Raw genomic sequence first — 17097 nt, 5'->3', positions numbered from 1 at the left:
CCGTTCAGTCCACAAGAGAGATCTGGAGCTTCCAGGTACTTGCCACATTAATTCACCACCTTGTACTCATGCCCGCATTCTGTCCTCTGCCCGCTGCATGTTTCAGTGAAGCTCAACGCAAGCTCAAGGAACAACACCTCATCTTCTGATTAGGCGCTTATAAGCCTTCTGGACTCCACATTGCCTTGAACAATTTCAGACCATGACCCCCATTTTGGTGGTGGGGCATGCAGGGTTGGGCTTTCCTCCACGTGGGGAGACTGCTCAGTAAAAGCTTGCAGCCTCCCTGTGAGCTCGGTGGGGGTGGGGCCCTCCTAATCGGGCACCCTGTGGTCAAAGGAGGGCCACCTCCACTGAAACACCCCACCCCCTGCCCTCACCAATGACCCCACCCCCCACCCTCCAGTTGGGGCCTGCCTGACTGGTCACTTACCTGGGTTCCAGGGCCTCCTCCATCTTGCTGAACCTGGCTGGGTGCAATCTCAGCAGAGGCCTCCAATCCCAGTGGTACTGCTAGGACTGAAGAGCTGCCAGCCTTCCGTTTGGCTGGCAGGTCTTGGAGGCGGGGTCTCCATCCTTAACGTGATGGGAGCCCCGACGCCATGCAGTTAATTGCCTGGTGTAGAAGTATCCTGTTATCTCTTACTGGTGTTGGTTCACTTGTGAGAAAGAGAAAGTTGACCCTTAGGCACTGCTGTACTGTATGTTGAGAATTCGAAGCTGCTGTGGCTTTAAAATTGCAATGTGCAGAAAGAAATGCTTGTTTTATATTTGTTATATAGGAACCATAGAGTTTTATCAGTTTAGGAATTCTTAAAAATGTTGATCAATTCACCTGAACAAAGAAAACTCCAGAGTCACGAACCGGGTGAAAGAATGAAGAAAATAGTAACATAGCAGAGAAGATCATTTTTTAAATTGTCTTTTAATTATTGATACACATCTGAGTGATGATAATATGCATAAAGTGGTTGTTTATTACCTATGGAAGCAAATTCATTGCATTCTGATTTGCATGCTGAGACGCATTTAAACTGCACTGTGTGATTGACCCCTTTGGATCTTTGCTATTTATTTTTCAGTGCTCAGTTACATGTGGAGGTGGATTCCGCACACGGACAGTGACGTGCACCAGGAGTAATAAGGAGCTCTGCAATATTTCCAAAAGACCAAACACTAAAAGCTTGTGTGGCTTACGGAACTGTCCCATCAATAAGAAAATTCTGTTCCCTCTGCGGAAGCCCAAAGGTGGCAAGATTTTTAACAAAGACCTTCCTAGTAAGCTGGGGCCCAAATTTGGCCCTAACCACTCAGGTGCTAAAGTTCAACCTAAACCCAAACAAGTGCTTGTCACAACTGAGCAGCCTCTTCCTGTTAGCATCACTGTGCAGTCAGCTGCTAGCACAAGCCCTATAACTACGATGGGTACCACTACAAAAAACCAAGTTCATTTGCAAGATACACCAGCCCCAAGTCAAGAGAGCAACAATGTGTCACATGACGGGCATTATGATCACAGCGTTATTGCTATTCACCAGGATCTGACCTACAAGGGTGATACCCCAAATGGAAAGAGGGTCTCTGAAGTTGGAAACATTACACCTGCAATTCAAAGTATGAATGGGACACATTGTAAAAATGACAGTACCTCAAAAGATGATCGCATTGCCACAGAAGAGGTTGGTGATCATCTTCCATTTACGCAAGAACCTCAGGTTAATCTCATAACAGATGAATATGATAATGAAGTTGCAAAGACGACTGCATCTCCTATCAATGCTGAGGAATCAACTATGTATAATAGTCTGCATACTACGGTAAAGCCTGGCAGTACGCAAGTAGTCAAGCCAAATGTAAGAACACCTTCTCCAAGTTTTGTACATAGAAGGCCTGGTTTTCCAGGGTTAAAAATAAATGCAAAAGTCAAAGCAACTATCGATCGGCTAAGATTGAAACTTCTAAAGATGCTGAATCCAGACCGTTTTTCTAATATTAGTGACATCCTTGCTCCTGGTCTAGATTTTAATGATGAAAACAGACTGCAGGATAATCCTGAATTTACTACATCTAATGTAGTTGGTAGCACCTACTCGCCATGGGTAAAACTCTCAAAAGCACTTGGAAGTAAATTGACAACCACCGAAACACAATCTACCACTATAGTACGTTTGATGAAAACTACAACTACAAACAGACCAAATATTTTCCTCAATATTACAACAAACTATGATGAAGTTAGCGTGGACAGTGTTTTCTGGAAGGTTGGAAACTGGAGTGAGGTATGTCTTTACAAAAGTATCAAACAGTAATTCTAGTTAATGTATACATCATAGTTTATTACTGTTTGAAGTTTTAATTTTAAGGCTGTGTAGAAGTTCTGATACATGTTCCACTCTTACCTAAACAGTTGTAGCTAGAGCATCTGCAGCAATGGTTTCTCTTACACCCATGGTCCATCACCGACGAAGTCCCCCAAAAGAAAATAATCGATCCTTGGCCCCCTCCTCTTTTACATCTGCTTGCTTCCCCTTGGTGACACCATCTTAAAACATAGGATCAGCTTTCACATGTAGCCTGACAGCACCCAGCTCGACCTCTCCACAATTTCTCTCAAACCCTGCACTGCCTTTGTGTTGTCAGACTTTTTGTCCGACAACAAGTCTTGAATGAGCCACAATTTCTACCAGTTGAACGTTGAGAAGAGCAAAGCCATCGCCTTTGTCTCCCACCCACAAACATATTCCATTCCCCGCCTTGGCCATTATCTCGGGCTGAGCCAGGCCATTCACAACCTTGGTGTTCTATTTGACCCTGAGCTGAGTTTCTGACCCCATATCCTCTGCATTTTTTGCCTCTCTCCCTACCTCAACCCATCTGCTGCTGAAAACCTTCTATGCCATTGTCACCTCCAGATTTGAGTATTCCAATGCTTTTCTGGCTGTTCTCCCATCTTACACCCTCTATCAATTTCAGTTCATCTAAAAGTACAGCGAAGGTTCACTAGATTGGCCCCTGGAATGAGAGGGTTGTCCTATGGTGAGAGGCTGAATAAATTGGGTCTGTATTCTCTGGAGTTTAGAAGAAACAGAGGTGATCTTATTGAAACTTACAAGAGGCTGAAGGGGTATTGACAGGGTAGACACTGACAGGTTGTTTCCCCTGGCTGGAGCATCTAAAGCACAGGGCACAGTTTCAGGATAAGGGGGCAATCATTTAGGACTGAGATGAGGAGAACTTTCTTCACTCAAAGGGTTATGAATCTTTGCAATTCTCTACCCCAGGGATTGTGGAAGCTTCATCACTGAATATATTTAAGGCTGAGATAAACAGATTTTTGGTTTCTCAAGGAATCAAAGGATAGGAGGACTGGGCAGGAAAATGGAGTTGTTGCGCAAGATCAGCTATGATTGTATTGATTGGCGGAGCAGGCTCAACGGGCCGTATGCTCCTATTTTTTATGTTCTTATGTTAAAACTCTGTTGCCCGTATCCTGTCAAACACCAAGTCATGCTTATCCTGTCCTTACTGACTGATATTGACTCCCAATCACCAAACATCCCAAATTTAAAATTTTACTCTCAAATGTAGTTTGTAGCCAATTAGCCCTCATTCTAAGGAGTGAAATGAATCATGAGGCAGAATTTTAATACAACAGCAACTTGTCTTTATATAGTACCTTTAACATAATATAACGTCCAAGGTGCTTCATAGAGACATTATAAAACAAAATATGTCACCAAGCCACATAAGGAGATGTTAGGGCAGATGACCAAAAGCTTGGCCAAAGACTTTGGTTTTAATGGGTGTCTGAAAGGAGGAAAGTGAAGTGGAGAGGTATAGGGAGGGTATTCCAGAACTTGGGGCCTAGGCATCCAATGGCCACCAATGGTGGAGTGACTAAAATCAGGGATGCTGAAGAGGCCGGGAGTAGAGGAGTAGAGATTTTCTGGGAGGGTTGTAGGACCAGAAGAGATTACAGAGATAGAAAGGGCAAGGCCATGGAGGGATTTGAAAACAAAGATGAGAATTTTAAAATCGAGGCATTGCTTAACTGGGAGCTAGTGCAGGTCAGTAAGCAGAGATGATGGGTGAATGGGATTTGGTACGGGTTAGGACATGGGCAGAAGAGTTTTAGGTGACCTGAAGGTTAAGGAGGGTAAAATGTGCGAGGCCAGGTAGGAGCGCATTGGAATAGTCAAGTCTAGAGGTAACAAAGGCATGAATGAAGGTTTCAGCATCAGAATACCTGAGGTAGGGGTGGAATCAAGCAATGTTATGGAGGTGGGAATGGCCGGTCTTAGTGATGGCACGCATAGGATAGCAAGGCTGTGAACAGCCTGGTTTAGCCTCAGACAGTTGCCAGGCAGACATATGGATTTGGTGGTGAGGGTTCAGAGTTTGTGGTGGGGAGCAAAGACAATCGCTTCAGTCTTCCCAGGAGATAGTCCTGGATCCTCAAGTGGAGCCCATTTACATTACTTTGCCAATGTCTTGGCAGCAGTGAGATCAGAATGGATAAAATTCTCAGATCAAGAATTGCCTCACCTGATCCCCATCTCTTCAGGATGTATATTTGGGTTGGAAAGAAGTTCCAACTGTCTCAAACCCCTGCATAGATTGGGGTACCGTGGGTTTCTGAACAGAGACTCAACATCCTCAGATGCAGTCAGAAAGTCCTTGACTTCATCAGGTCTCCTTTGGCTGACTTGTGCCATGGGTGGATAGTTAGAGCTCAGGAATTTCAGCCCCAAAATGCACTATTCCCCTGAAACATGTTGTGAACCCTATATCGCTGCAGTTTAAATTATGTGGCACGATAAATTAAAATGCATCATCAAATTCATACCAAGATCAAAAGATCATGTGGCAGTCAAGACAAATAAAGTAGCTATCTTAGATGCAAAAACAAAAGGAACCAACCTTACATCTGGTACATAATAGCTTTAAGTGTATATGTAATCTACTATGACTAAGTCCATGCATTTGTCACTGGAATACTGAGAATGAAACCATGGTAGAAATAAGTTTCCCAGTTATAGGATGGGTGATTTCATGGGCCCTGAAATTCTGTGAACTGAGAGAGGACAATGGTGGCACTTTTTGCAACAGTGGGCTGGCAGCCTCACAGCTCCAGTGACCCGGGTTCAATTCTGGGTACTGCCTGTGCGGAGTTTGCAAGTTCTCCCTGTGACCGTGTGGGTGCTCCGGTTTCCTCCCACAGCCAAAGACTGTAAATTGACCATTATAAATTGCCCCTATTATAGGTAGGTGGTAGGGGAATATAGGGAAGGTGGGGATGTGGTAGGAATATGGGATTAGTGTAGGATTAGTATAAATGGGTGGTTGATGGTCAGCACAGACTCAGTGGGCCGAAGTGCTGTATCTCTAAATAAATAAAAATAAATAAATTTGGGGCTGTACTTGGTTCTACCAGGAATCAGCTCTATGTAAGAATCCCAGGAGATTTCCACAGTGGAGAGTGAGTATGCCTTACACCTGCTCCCCCTAAATCCAAGGGGTGCATCCTCCATTGTAGCCCTCATTGGACCCAACAGACATCTTGCCAGCTAAAAGGTGGCATGAGTTCTGTTGAACATCTAATTGAAGGCACCAACAGTCAAAGACAAAACTAGTCAATCAAAGAACTGAAGAATTCATTAATTTTATTCATGTTCACAAGTGAAGGACCTTGGGGTCCCCTGCTGGAGCAGCTGGGTGCCATTCTAGGTTATACTGACAGAGCAGGCAGGAACTAGGATTGTTATTGTGTGTTCTGGACATAATAAAATCGAAGTGAGCTACTTAGACCCAATTTTACTTTGCCAGCTCATTGGTATAACTTCAGCAGTATGTCTAGAGCCAACCAGTGGTGTCAGAGACAATGGTGTGAATATTAAAATTTAAAGAGATGGGGATAATTAAAGGTGAATGTCACAATGGTAGGACAAAAATTTAGAAAGCCTTTATAGAATTTCAAAAGAAAATCTCAATCAAAAAGGTCGTTGTACATGGAGTTGACGAGCAGAGTGCCTCAGGGATCATTGCAGATACGTTGCTGTTAATAATGTGCCTAAATGATTTGGAAGACTGATTTAGAAAGGAACCATCTAAATTTGCTGATGTTAGCAAAATCAGAGTGAGAGGGAGTTGTGTGTGATGGGATGTAAGTACATAACATAAAAAGATTTAGATTGGGAAACTGGGATCATGCATGTGCCAGCAGGATTGTGCCCTAAAAATATTATTTAATGTGAATAAATGAGGATGGTACAAGTGGTGGCAAAACAAAGGTATGTGCACTCATTTTGCTCTCCCATTGGAAGGAGGGCAGGAATTCTAGCCAATATCTATGACATTTTTTGTGATGGTTTATTAATGACTCAACAATCTCTCTGGCCTATCTTCTCTCTCGTGGTTTCACAATGCCTTTGAGCTATCTGTGGTAACACTCTCATCTTTGAGTCAGAAGATTGTGGGTTCAATCCCACTGCAGAGACTTGGCTATAAAACACTTTTGGATGTCCTGTGTCATGAAAGGCTCTATGAAAATGCAAGTCAGTCATTCCTTCTTTTAGTAACCCCTGCTCATGAGTATGTGTATGTTGGAAAGGATGGGATCAGACTCAACCCTCATGCCGGCCATCCTCCCCACAGATTAGTGAAGGGACATACTCAGGATATATCAAAACGCATTATCGCCAACGAAGCACTTTATTTTGAAGTGTGGTCACTGTTGTAATTTAGGAAGAATGGCAGCCAATTTACACACAACAATGAAATAAATGATCAGATAATCTGTTTTTACTGATGTTGGTTAAGGCATAAATATAGGTCACCAGCAATATCTCCCCTGCCATGGGATCCTTTACGTTCACCTAAGAAGGTAGACAGGATAATGTCTCATCCAAAAGACAATGCCTCCAACAGTGCAGCACTCCCTCAGTACTGCACTGGAGTGTCAGCACAAATTTTGTGCCCAAGTTTCTGGAGTGGGGCTTGATTCCACAACATTCAGGTGAGTGTGCTAAACCATGCTAACCAAACCTAACTAAGCCATGGCTATCACTGGATAGCAACCAGGCATAGGGATTGTGACTGTTTCATTCCTAACCCAGGAGCATGGAGGTCAATTGCAGCATCCCTACTATCGTCTTGGCTACGATCAGCAAACTCAGCACAGACTACCAATTCAAACCATTACCGATCTGGTCTCACCTTTCATTGTCAGAACCTATTGAGCCATCTGGAAAACATAAAATTATGGGGTAATCATTCTGTGTCCCTCGTGAAAGGCTGAAGCATGTATTGTAACACTGTGCACTGCCAGCCCATTATATTCTGTACATTAAAATCATATCCTAGAAGTGTGATACACACTCTTGAAATGGGCCTGCAGCACAGAAGTGAAATATTTATTCCTTTAGTATCTGCAGATTAACTTTGTCGGACCAAGCTTTCCTCTACGTTTGTTTTCAGTTGTGATGACTTTGTGTGCTTCAGTTTTTCCTCTAACTTTGTTCTGTGTAGTGTTCTACCACATGTGGAGTTGGTGCTATGTGGAGACAAGTTGGGTGTAGCACTAAAGAAGACTCAGACTGTGAAAAGATTAAAAAGCCAGTCCCTGCTCGGAGATGTTTTGTACGCCCATGTGCTAAATGGAAAATAGGCAACTGGAGCAAGGTAAGCAACCAGTGCGAATTATTAAAGGGACAATTGATTTTTAAATTCTTCTCTTCTCCGCCCTGCTGCCATCCAATATATTCCCACTTCTCCAGAGGATGGTGATCATCAATTTGACAGATGCTCATCATCTTACAGTATTTCACCAAAATGGACAGTCTCCATGCACGAGTTTGCACAACAAAAGGCTATTTTATATGGCTCTTGCATCTACGGAACTGAATGGAGCCAAGTGCAGCGGTCAGGAAAAAGGATTGAAGGCCCAGATTGTCAGGTCTGTGCCACTTTAACACTGTCATAGATTCCTGAGGTTTTCCTTCAAGGGCAGAGCATGACATCTGCTTACAGAAGATGCAGGCTAGGTCAGCCAATGTTATGTGATGCGGGGCATTCTTGGTCTTCCACCTTATTTTCCAGTGGATGCACTTTCTGAGCACCCAAGCACGTGATCTATAAGAGTCCTGCGGTAAGGCTGAAGATCTACGGATAGCCCTTCTCAAGGTTTGGGACCTCCTAGTTACCAATCTCCACTGACTGTCCCAATCACTAAAGGAAGCTGAAGCCTGAAACACCTCCACACCTTCTAAATTTTCCACCCCCTACTACTGGGGCTGCACCAGGGTCATCTAAATGACTTGGGACTCGAAATAGGGTGATCTTGGGGATGGACATTTTTCATATGAAGCCAGCATAATGAAAAAAAAATCATATCTTCATAAAATCATCGAAATTTATGAAACAGAAGAAGGGCATATGGCCCATCGTGTCTTTTCTCAGTCACTTCCTTTAAATCCCTGGAAGGGAAAACATCTGGCTCTGGGGATTTGTCACTCTTTATGTTTTATTTTCTTCAATACTGTTATTTTGCTGAGGTTAATTTTGGTAAGTCCCTGTCCTTGATTCAATATTAGTTTTCTTAGGATTTCCAGCAGACTATTCTCTTCTTCTACTGTAAACGTGGCGAGTCGAAGAGACTTAGTAGTTGGCAGGAAAAAAGACAGAGGCGCAAGGGGAGAGCCAACTGTGCAACAGCCCCAACAAACAAATTTCTCTGCAGCACCTGTGGAAGAGCCTGTCACTCCAGAATTGGCCTTTATAGCCACTACAGGCGCTGCTTCACAAACCACTGACCACCTCCAGGCGCGTACCCATTGTCTCTCGAGATAAGGAGGCCCAAAAGAAAAACACTGACATAAGTAATTATTCAACGTGTATATATGGCAAGATCTACAATCTAGCCAGGCTGAAAGCGAAAACACATCATACGAACATACAAATTAGGAGCAGGAGTAGTCCACTGGGCCCTTCGGGCCTGCTCTGCCATTCAATAAGTTCATGGCTGAACTGATTACTCCACATTTCCACCTATCCCTGATAACCTTCCACCCCCTTGCTTATGTCATGGTCCTGTAGTTTTTTTTTTCCTGAGCATATGCAGTTTGCCTTTAAGGCTTGCGAAGGATCAGTTCTGCTTTAAGAACCGGCAAACTTCAGGAGTTAGAGAAAATGCATTTTTGGTTGCCATTGGATACAACCATTTGGAGACTGCGATTCAAAGGATGCATTCTCGTTACCATGGATGCAGCCACTTGGAGTGAGTATCAAGCGATACATTTGTTACCATTCAATTTTGAACTGGCTTTTTAGTTGAAGACAGTTTGTTCTAACAGAGAACACACACAGACTCACAGACAGCTGATGTTAGCACCTGAAAAAAGAGATCTCTGCCATTTAAACTGAAGAAAGAGAATTTTAGTCCGTTTAATTATTATCGCTCAAAATTCTAAAAAAAAGTAAGCCAATACAGAGATCTCTGATAATTTGAACTGAAGGAAGGGAAGTTAGACTGTGACAATCTTTTATCCCTCAAAAACTCTAAAGTCAGATTGACTCTATTAAAAGTGTTCACATGTTGTTAATTGTTGAAATCTATCGCTGAAGAAGGAAGGATCACTTACTGCTGAAGTTAGACTCTGGACTGTTCTACTGTGGAAGAACCTTTTTTCCCCATCGGACGGATGTGAGGACTTCAAGCAACATTGGTCTGTAAATTTGCAGGGACTCTAATTTTTTCTATTTTAAATGTTGTTTATATCTTCATAGTGTTTAAGAATTCAGTCTTTTTCATTGAATTTAATTTGTTGAATATTAGCCCTACTCAGGGGTTAATAGATAGTACAATTTGGTTGGGTCTTTCTTTAATTTGGAAAGTTTAAAAATGATATGTTAGGTGATCTGTGGAGGGACGGGATTAAATTATCAGTGCGTTTCTCTCACCACAATCAGAATCGTATATTTTGATTGGGGGCTTTATCTGTGGAGCGGTCAGTCGTAACACTTATCAAGAATCTATCTACCACTGCCTCAAAAATATTCGAAGACTCTGCTTCCACCGCCTTTTAAGGAAGACAATTCCAAAGACTCATGACTCTCTGAGAGAAAAAATTTCTCCTCATCTCATTTTTAAACAGTTCTAGATTCTCCAACAAGGGGAAAAATCCTTTCCACATCCACCCTGTCAAGACCCCTGAAGATCTTATATGTTTCAATCAAGAACAAACAAAGAACAAAGAAAATTACAGCACAGGAACAGGCCCTTCGGCCCTCCAAGCCTACGCCGATCCAAATCCTCTATCTAAACCTGTCGCCTATTTTCTAAGGGTCACCTCTTTCTCTTCTAAATTCCAGTGGATACAAGCCTAGCCTGTCCAACCTTCCTCATAAGACAGCCCGCCCATTCCAAGTATTAGTCTAGTAAATCTTCTCTGTACTGCCTTTGCCTCCTTCCTTAAATAAGGAGACCAGTACTGTACACTCCAGATGTGGTCTCACCAATGCCCTGTATAGATGAAGCATAACCTCCCTACTTTTGTATTCAAATCCCCTCTTGATAAATGATAACATTCTATTAGCTTTCTTAATTACATGCTGTACCTGCATACTAACCTTTGCGATTCTTGCACGAGGACACCCAGATCCCTCTGACTCTCAGAGCTCTGCAATCTCTCACTATTTAGATAATATGCTTCTTTTTCATTCTTCCAACCAAAGTGGGCAATTTCCCATTTTCCCACATTATACTTCATTTGCCAGATCTTTGCACACTCACTGAACTTATCTATATCCCTTTGGAGCCTCCTTATGTCCTCTTCACAACTTACTTTCCTACCTATCTTTGTGTCATCAGCAAATTTAGCAAACATACCTTTGGTCCCTTCATCCAAGTCATTTATATAAATTGTAGAAAGTTGAGGCCCCAGCACAGATCCCTGTGGCACACCACTCATCACATCTTGCCAACCAGAAAATGACCCATTTATGCCTACTTTCTGTTTCCTGTTAGCTAGCCAATCTTCTATCCATGCCAGTATGTTCCCCCGACACCAAGAGCTTTTATTTTCTGCAATAGCCTTTGATGTGGCACCTTATCAAATGCCTTCTGGAAATCTAAGTACAATACATCCACCGGTTCCCCTTTATCCACAGCACATGTATCTACCCCAAAGAACTCCAATACATTGGTTAAACATGATTTCCCTTTCACAAAACCTTGTTGATTCTGCCTGATTACCTTGAATTTTTCTAAATGCCGTGCTTTCACGTCTTTAATAATAGCTTCTAATATTTTCCCTAAGACAGATGTTAAGCTAACTGGCCTGTGGTTTCTTGCTTTCTGTCTCCATCTTTGTCTTCATGACTGATGAACTATTTCTACTGATTATTCTTTCCTCGATATTCACAGTGTTCAGAAAATTGTGGAGGTGGTGCTAAAATCCGTGACATACAGTGTATAGACAGTCGTGATAAAAGACTGCTGCGACCTTTCCATTGTCAGTTCCTAGGAGCCAAACCAATCACTAGTCTTCGCTGCAATCCAATGGCCTGCATTGACTGGCATTTTTCTGCTTGGAGTGAGGTAATTAAAGGGAGATGCTCATTTCTGATCAAATTATTGCAATTTAAAAGAAGCTTTGAGTTTAATAAAATGGCTTAAATTGATTAAAAATGGTCTTGAATATCTCATGAATACATTTTCCTCCAGTGTTCAAAGACATGTGGTGGTGGGATTCAAGAACGACAAGTTGACTGTATGGAATACAGGCAGTGCAACCTGAAGGCTCGGCCTCACAACACCATGCCCTGCAATGCTCAGCTGTGTACTCAATGGGTAGCTGGGACCTGGAGTGAGGCAAGTGAAATATTCAACCTTTGGGACCTGAATTTTTGTTGCAACTTAGGACAACACAGTTAATTCCACAGCAGAATTGGGCGGCACAGTGGCGCAGTGGTTAGCACCGCAGCCTCACAGTTCCAGGGACCCGGGTTCAATTCCGGGTACTGCCTGTGTGGAGTTTGCAAGTTCTCCCTGTGTTTGCGTGGGTTTCCTCTGGGTGCTCCGGTTTCCTCCCACATGCCAAAGACTTGCAGGTTGATAGGTTAATTGGCCATTATAAAATTGCCCCTAGTATAGGTAGGTGGTAGGGAAATATAGGGACAGGTGGGGATGTGGTAGGAATATGGGATTAGTGTAAGATTAGTATAAATGGGTGGTTGATGGTCGGCACAGACTCGAAGGGCCTGTTTCAGTGCTGTATCTCTAAAAAAGAATTGAAGAGGGAATCTCTGTAGTTGAATAATTTAACATAATAATTATTCACATTTTTCACCTTTCTGTTGGTATTTTAAAACATTTTGGTACATATATAATGTATATTTAATGGATCTTGCCGTGCCAGGATGCAGTTATGCTACATGGTTTACAAGGTATCCGAGTTATCATTTGGGCCATCATTCCAAATTCTAACAAATTTTACACAAGAAAGTCATCCAAATTTTCATGCTAACTCTAAATTTATGCCTCCGTGTAACTAACTCACAGATCAATGGGAATAATCTCACTATGTAACTTCTAAAATCTTTATAAAACTAGGAACATTGTCAATTAGATCGCCTTGAACTTTTCTGCTATGGCAGATACCATTCTCATTATTTAAATCTCTTATCATAACCCTTATTTCTGATGGCCTCCTAATAAATCTATATTACATCTCTTCTATATCTTTTCTATAAGGGCATGCCTAAAACTGCACAAAATAGTCCAGGGAGACCAATATCTTATACAGATTCACCAGCATCTTGCTTTTGTATCAGATGCCCCGTATCTAAAACCCAGAACACTTTTCACCTTTTGTGTGGCTTTTACCACTTGCAATTGTGTTTTCAAAAATCTGTGTGTATGCATCCCTACATCTCTGTGTTCCTCCACAGAAATTAGAATTTTAATATTTAAGCTTTTTAAAATTCATTCTCAGGATGTTGGCATCACAGTGGGCGGCACAGTGGCGCAAAGGTTAGCACCGCAGCCTCACAGCTCCAGGGACCCGGGTTCGATTCTGGGTACTGCCTGTGCGGAGTTTGCAAGTTCTCCCTGTGTCTGCTTGGGTTTTCGCCGGGTGCTCCGGTTTCCTCCCACATCCAAAAGACTTGCAGGTGATAGGTAAATTGGCCGTTGTAAATTGCCCCTAGTGTAGGGAGGTGATAGGGAACATGGGATTACTGTAGGGTTAGTGTAAATGGGTGGTTGTTGGTCGGCACAGACTCGGTGGGCCGAAAGGCCTGTTTCAGTGCTGTATCTCTAAATAAACAGCATTTATTGTTCATCCCTGATTAGAACTGAGAGCCGTGCTAGTCCACTTCAGAAGGCCGTTAAGAGTCAACAACATTGATGTGGGACTGGGGTCATGTATAGGCCAGATCAGATAAGGACAGCAACGTTTGCCTTCACTGAAAGACCAGGTGGGCTGTGGTCATTTTTACTGGTGGATTTACTTTTCCAGATTTTAAACTGAATTCAAATTCACAAACTAGAGTGGTGGAATTTGACCTCACATCTTAACTCCCAAAAAAGGGCAGGTTAGGCTTGATTCAGAGGTTAAAATGCAAGAAATCTGGAAGGAGGAGTGGGCAACTAATCAGCTGACGGAAAGTGGGTTGGTCATTTAAATATCATAATGAGGCTGCATGCCTTCATTTTTATAATAATTCTGTTTTTAACCACAAGGTGGCCGAGTTTCTCAGGCATGGGAAAACTCGACAGCTTAAAGGTGTGAGGGGAACGAAATCCATGAGGTATGTGTCTTTGCAGAATTGCTTATGGGACAGGAGAAGCAGGAGTGTTCACTCCAGGACAAATAAGCTGCCCAATAAACTCCTCCCTCACAAATTGGCAATTCCAAGATCATTATTGGACACCCCTTCCAACACTATGCTTATGGGCATTCCCTCCCCCCACTGCCGACTTCACAACAGCCCACTCCTGCACAGAACTTGCTTGCAGGTTAAAATCCAGGCCACATTCTCTGAACTATTGGACCCGCCAGGTGGATTACTAGTCCAGTAACATAAACACCATGCTACCCTGCCATCATTTCTATTCCTTATGCTTTATTCCAAAACACACTACTTGACATTTATTAATGTTGAGCTGCATCAGACACCTACCTGCCTTAATCTCTCATTATGATCCAACAGGCAGAAAACAGTCTGGTCTTTGCTAATATGAGCTAATTATGATCTGATTTAAGAAGGCAAACAGCAAAGTATTGCTTCCACTGCCTGAGCTGATCATTGTTTATGCACTCAGGATCAGTATTAGAAGCCAGATCAAATTCAGACAGGCCTTGAGGAGGAAGTTTCGCATAGCTTCAATTTCATACTGCCTACAGTTCAACTGGGAACTCATAAAACTAGAAAAATTATTTTCATGTAGGCTGAATATTTTGCCACATACAGCTATTGAAACTGAATCAATCATTGCATTTAAGAGGACATGGAACACTTGAAAGAAGATTTCCGAAGGTAAAGGAAACAGTAGGAAATGGAATTTGATTAGATAGCGAGCTAACACCAGCACAATTACAGAGGGTGGGGTGTTAGTCTGCTGAACTGGATTTTCAATGATTAAGATGGTTAAAACTAAGTTTTAAAAGTTCCCCATAAAACAGCAGGATGGGTGAAATTGAAGCAGCGTAAGACTATCTTCTGGAGACCTTTCCAAATTTGATTTGGGCGATCTCATTCCCGTAAATGGGTTTTGTTGCTGCAAACCCTAAACTGCATCTCGACACAAAGGCCTCTAAATATTGAAGAATGAAGAGCTAATACTGGGCACATCACCCTGCAGTGGGCTGGAATTTGGAGTGCTATACGGTTCTGCCAGGATTCCAACCCCTCTGGCCATGCAGTGCGTGAATTCCAGACAGGAAAGAGCAGGCAGATCTTCTGCTTATGCTGCCTTTGTCAAGGTGACATGTCTCTAGAGTTCTGAGACGACCCCAGGAACTTCAACCACTACCAGTGGGCTTGCAAGGTCTAATGGAACTCTTGCCTCTTCAGAGATGATGGCCGGATTTTGAGTGGCCCATGAGGCAGAGTTGGAGGTGGGGTGGCATGGAATATCACGACGGTGGGGGGGGGGGGCAGCGGGCGGCGAGCTGTTGCCTCCCCGTCACCAAGTGATCTTCCCGGAGCAGGATAGACTGATGACGGCCTTCCCGCCCAGACTCCAATTGAGGCCCTTAAGTGGCCAATTAACAACCAAATTAAGGGCCTCTTCCTGCCACCACTGGGATCTTACCAGCGGCGGGGGGCCTCTGCCATATGGGGAGGACACCTTGTAGCTTGAGGCTCCCTCTCTGTGGGCTTGGTGGAGTGGGGGGGGGGGGGTCCCTACTTTGTGGGTAATTTGTGCCCCACAGAGGACCCCCCGGGATCCCCTGGACTGCACGACCATTCCCCAGTCTCCTCTCGCTGGGGCCTTCCACACTAGCCCCTGCGACCCCGTCTCATCTACCTCTTGCCCGGGGTTCCACTGCTGGGCCTGGAACCGAGGCCTTTGCAGTACTGGCAGTGGTCACTGCTCCCGGTGGCGCTGCTGATGCTGCTGATCTGCCGGCGCTGTGATTGGCCAGCAGCTCTTGGAGGTAGGATCCCCGTGTTTAAAGGGACGGGGATCCCGGCTCGTGAAACATTGATTAAAAAAGACCAGAGGATCGCTCCAGGGGTGCGTGAAAAGCCGAAGCAGGAGTCCCCCTGCCTTTTCAGCCCAACGCCGGGAGCCCAGCTCCAGCACAAAATCAAGTGTTATGTGAAAACCAAAACATACTGCAAGCAAAGGTAATCAATTGATTTTCTGAAGTTAGGCATTTACTCCCTTAGGAGTATGTCACAAATGGCCAACCTTATATTTGGACCCCTTCCTGGACCTCTGTTTCGCCATCAGAGTGGCATAGCACAACACCGATTTTCAACAACAATAACAACTTTATTTATAAAGCACTTTTAATGTAATAAAATGTCCCAACAGACTTCACAGAGGCATTATAAAACAAAGTATAACACAGAGCCACATAAGGAGATTTTAGAACAGATGACCAAAAGCTTAGCCAAAGAGGAAGATTTTAAGGCATGTCTTCAACAGGAAAGGAAGGTAGAGAGGTTTACGGAGGGAATTCCAGTGCTTAGAGTCTAGGCAGCTAAATGCATGACCACCACTGGTAGAACAGTTAAAATCAGGGATGCTCAAAAGGCTGGAATTGGAGGAGTGGTGATATCTCGGAGGGTTATAGGGCTGGAGGAGATTGCAGAGAGGGGTGCGAGTAGGGGGGCGGTGCCAGGCCATGGAGCGATTTGAAAACAAGGATGAGAATCTGACTTAAGCAGGAGCCAGTGTAGGTCAACGAGCACAGGCGGATGGGTGAACAGGATTTGGTGCGCGTTAGGACATGGGCAGCAGAGTTTTGGATGATCTCAAGTTTAAAGAGGGTAACATACAAACATATGAATTAAGAACAGGAGTAGGCCACTTGGCCTCTCAAGCCTGCTCCGCCATTCAATAAGATCATGGCTGATATGGTTGTAACGTTAACTCCACATTCCCACCTACCCTCGGTAACCTTTCACCCCTTTGCTTATCAAGAATCTATCTACCTCTGCCTACCAGATGTGATCTCACCAATGCTTTGTATATCTGAAGCATAACCTCCCTAATTTTATATTCAATTCCCCTCACAATAAACAATAACATTCTTAATTAGATTATCTAATTACTTGCTGAACTTTTTTTATTCGTTCCTGGGATGTGGGCGTTGCTGGCTAGGCCAGCATTTATTGCCCATCCCAAATTGCCCTTGAGAAGGTGATGGTGAGCTGCCTTCTTGAACTGCTGCAGTTCATGTTGGGCAGGGAGACCTACATTGCTGTTAGGAAGAGAGTTCCAGAATTTTGACCCAGCAACAGTGAAGGAATTGCAATTGCAAGTCAGGATGGTGTGTGGCTTGGAGGGGAAATTGCAGGTGGTGGTGTTCCCATGCATCTGCTGCCCTTGTCCTTCTAGGTGGTAGAGGCCACAGGTATGGA

At 43.6% G+C, this 17097-nt stretch overlaps 1 protein-coding gene across 1 annotated transcript in view; it reads left to right on the top strand.

Annotated features, from left to right (window-relative positions):
* The window catches only part of LOC137369758 (A disintegrin and metalloproteinase with thrombospondin motifs 12-like), a 780536-nt gene that overhangs the window by 651010 nt on the left and 112429 nt on the right, over positions 1-17097 (top strand). Inside the window, exons 19-22 of the mRNA XM_068031165.1 lie at positions 1083-2279; positions 7528-7680; positions 11423-11596; positions 11723-11869. Of these exons, the coding sequence (XP_067887266.1) occupies positions 1083-2279; positions 7528-7680; positions 11423-11596; positions 11723-11869 (1671 nt within the window). The remainder of the gene's footprint in view (positions 1-1082; positions 2280-7527; positions 7681-11422; positions 11597-11722; positions 11870-17097) is intronic.

Source organism: Heterodontus francisci, chromosome 1 (assembly GCF_036365525.1).
Source record: "Heterodontus francisci isolate sHetFra1 chromosome 1, sHetFra1.hap1, whole genome shotgun sequence".
Lineage (NCBI taxonomy): Eukaryota > Metazoa > Chordata > Chondrichthyes > Heterodontiformes > Heterodontidae > Heterodontus > Heterodontus francisci.
This window is presented reverse-complemented; position numbering and strand designations above follow the sequence as displayed.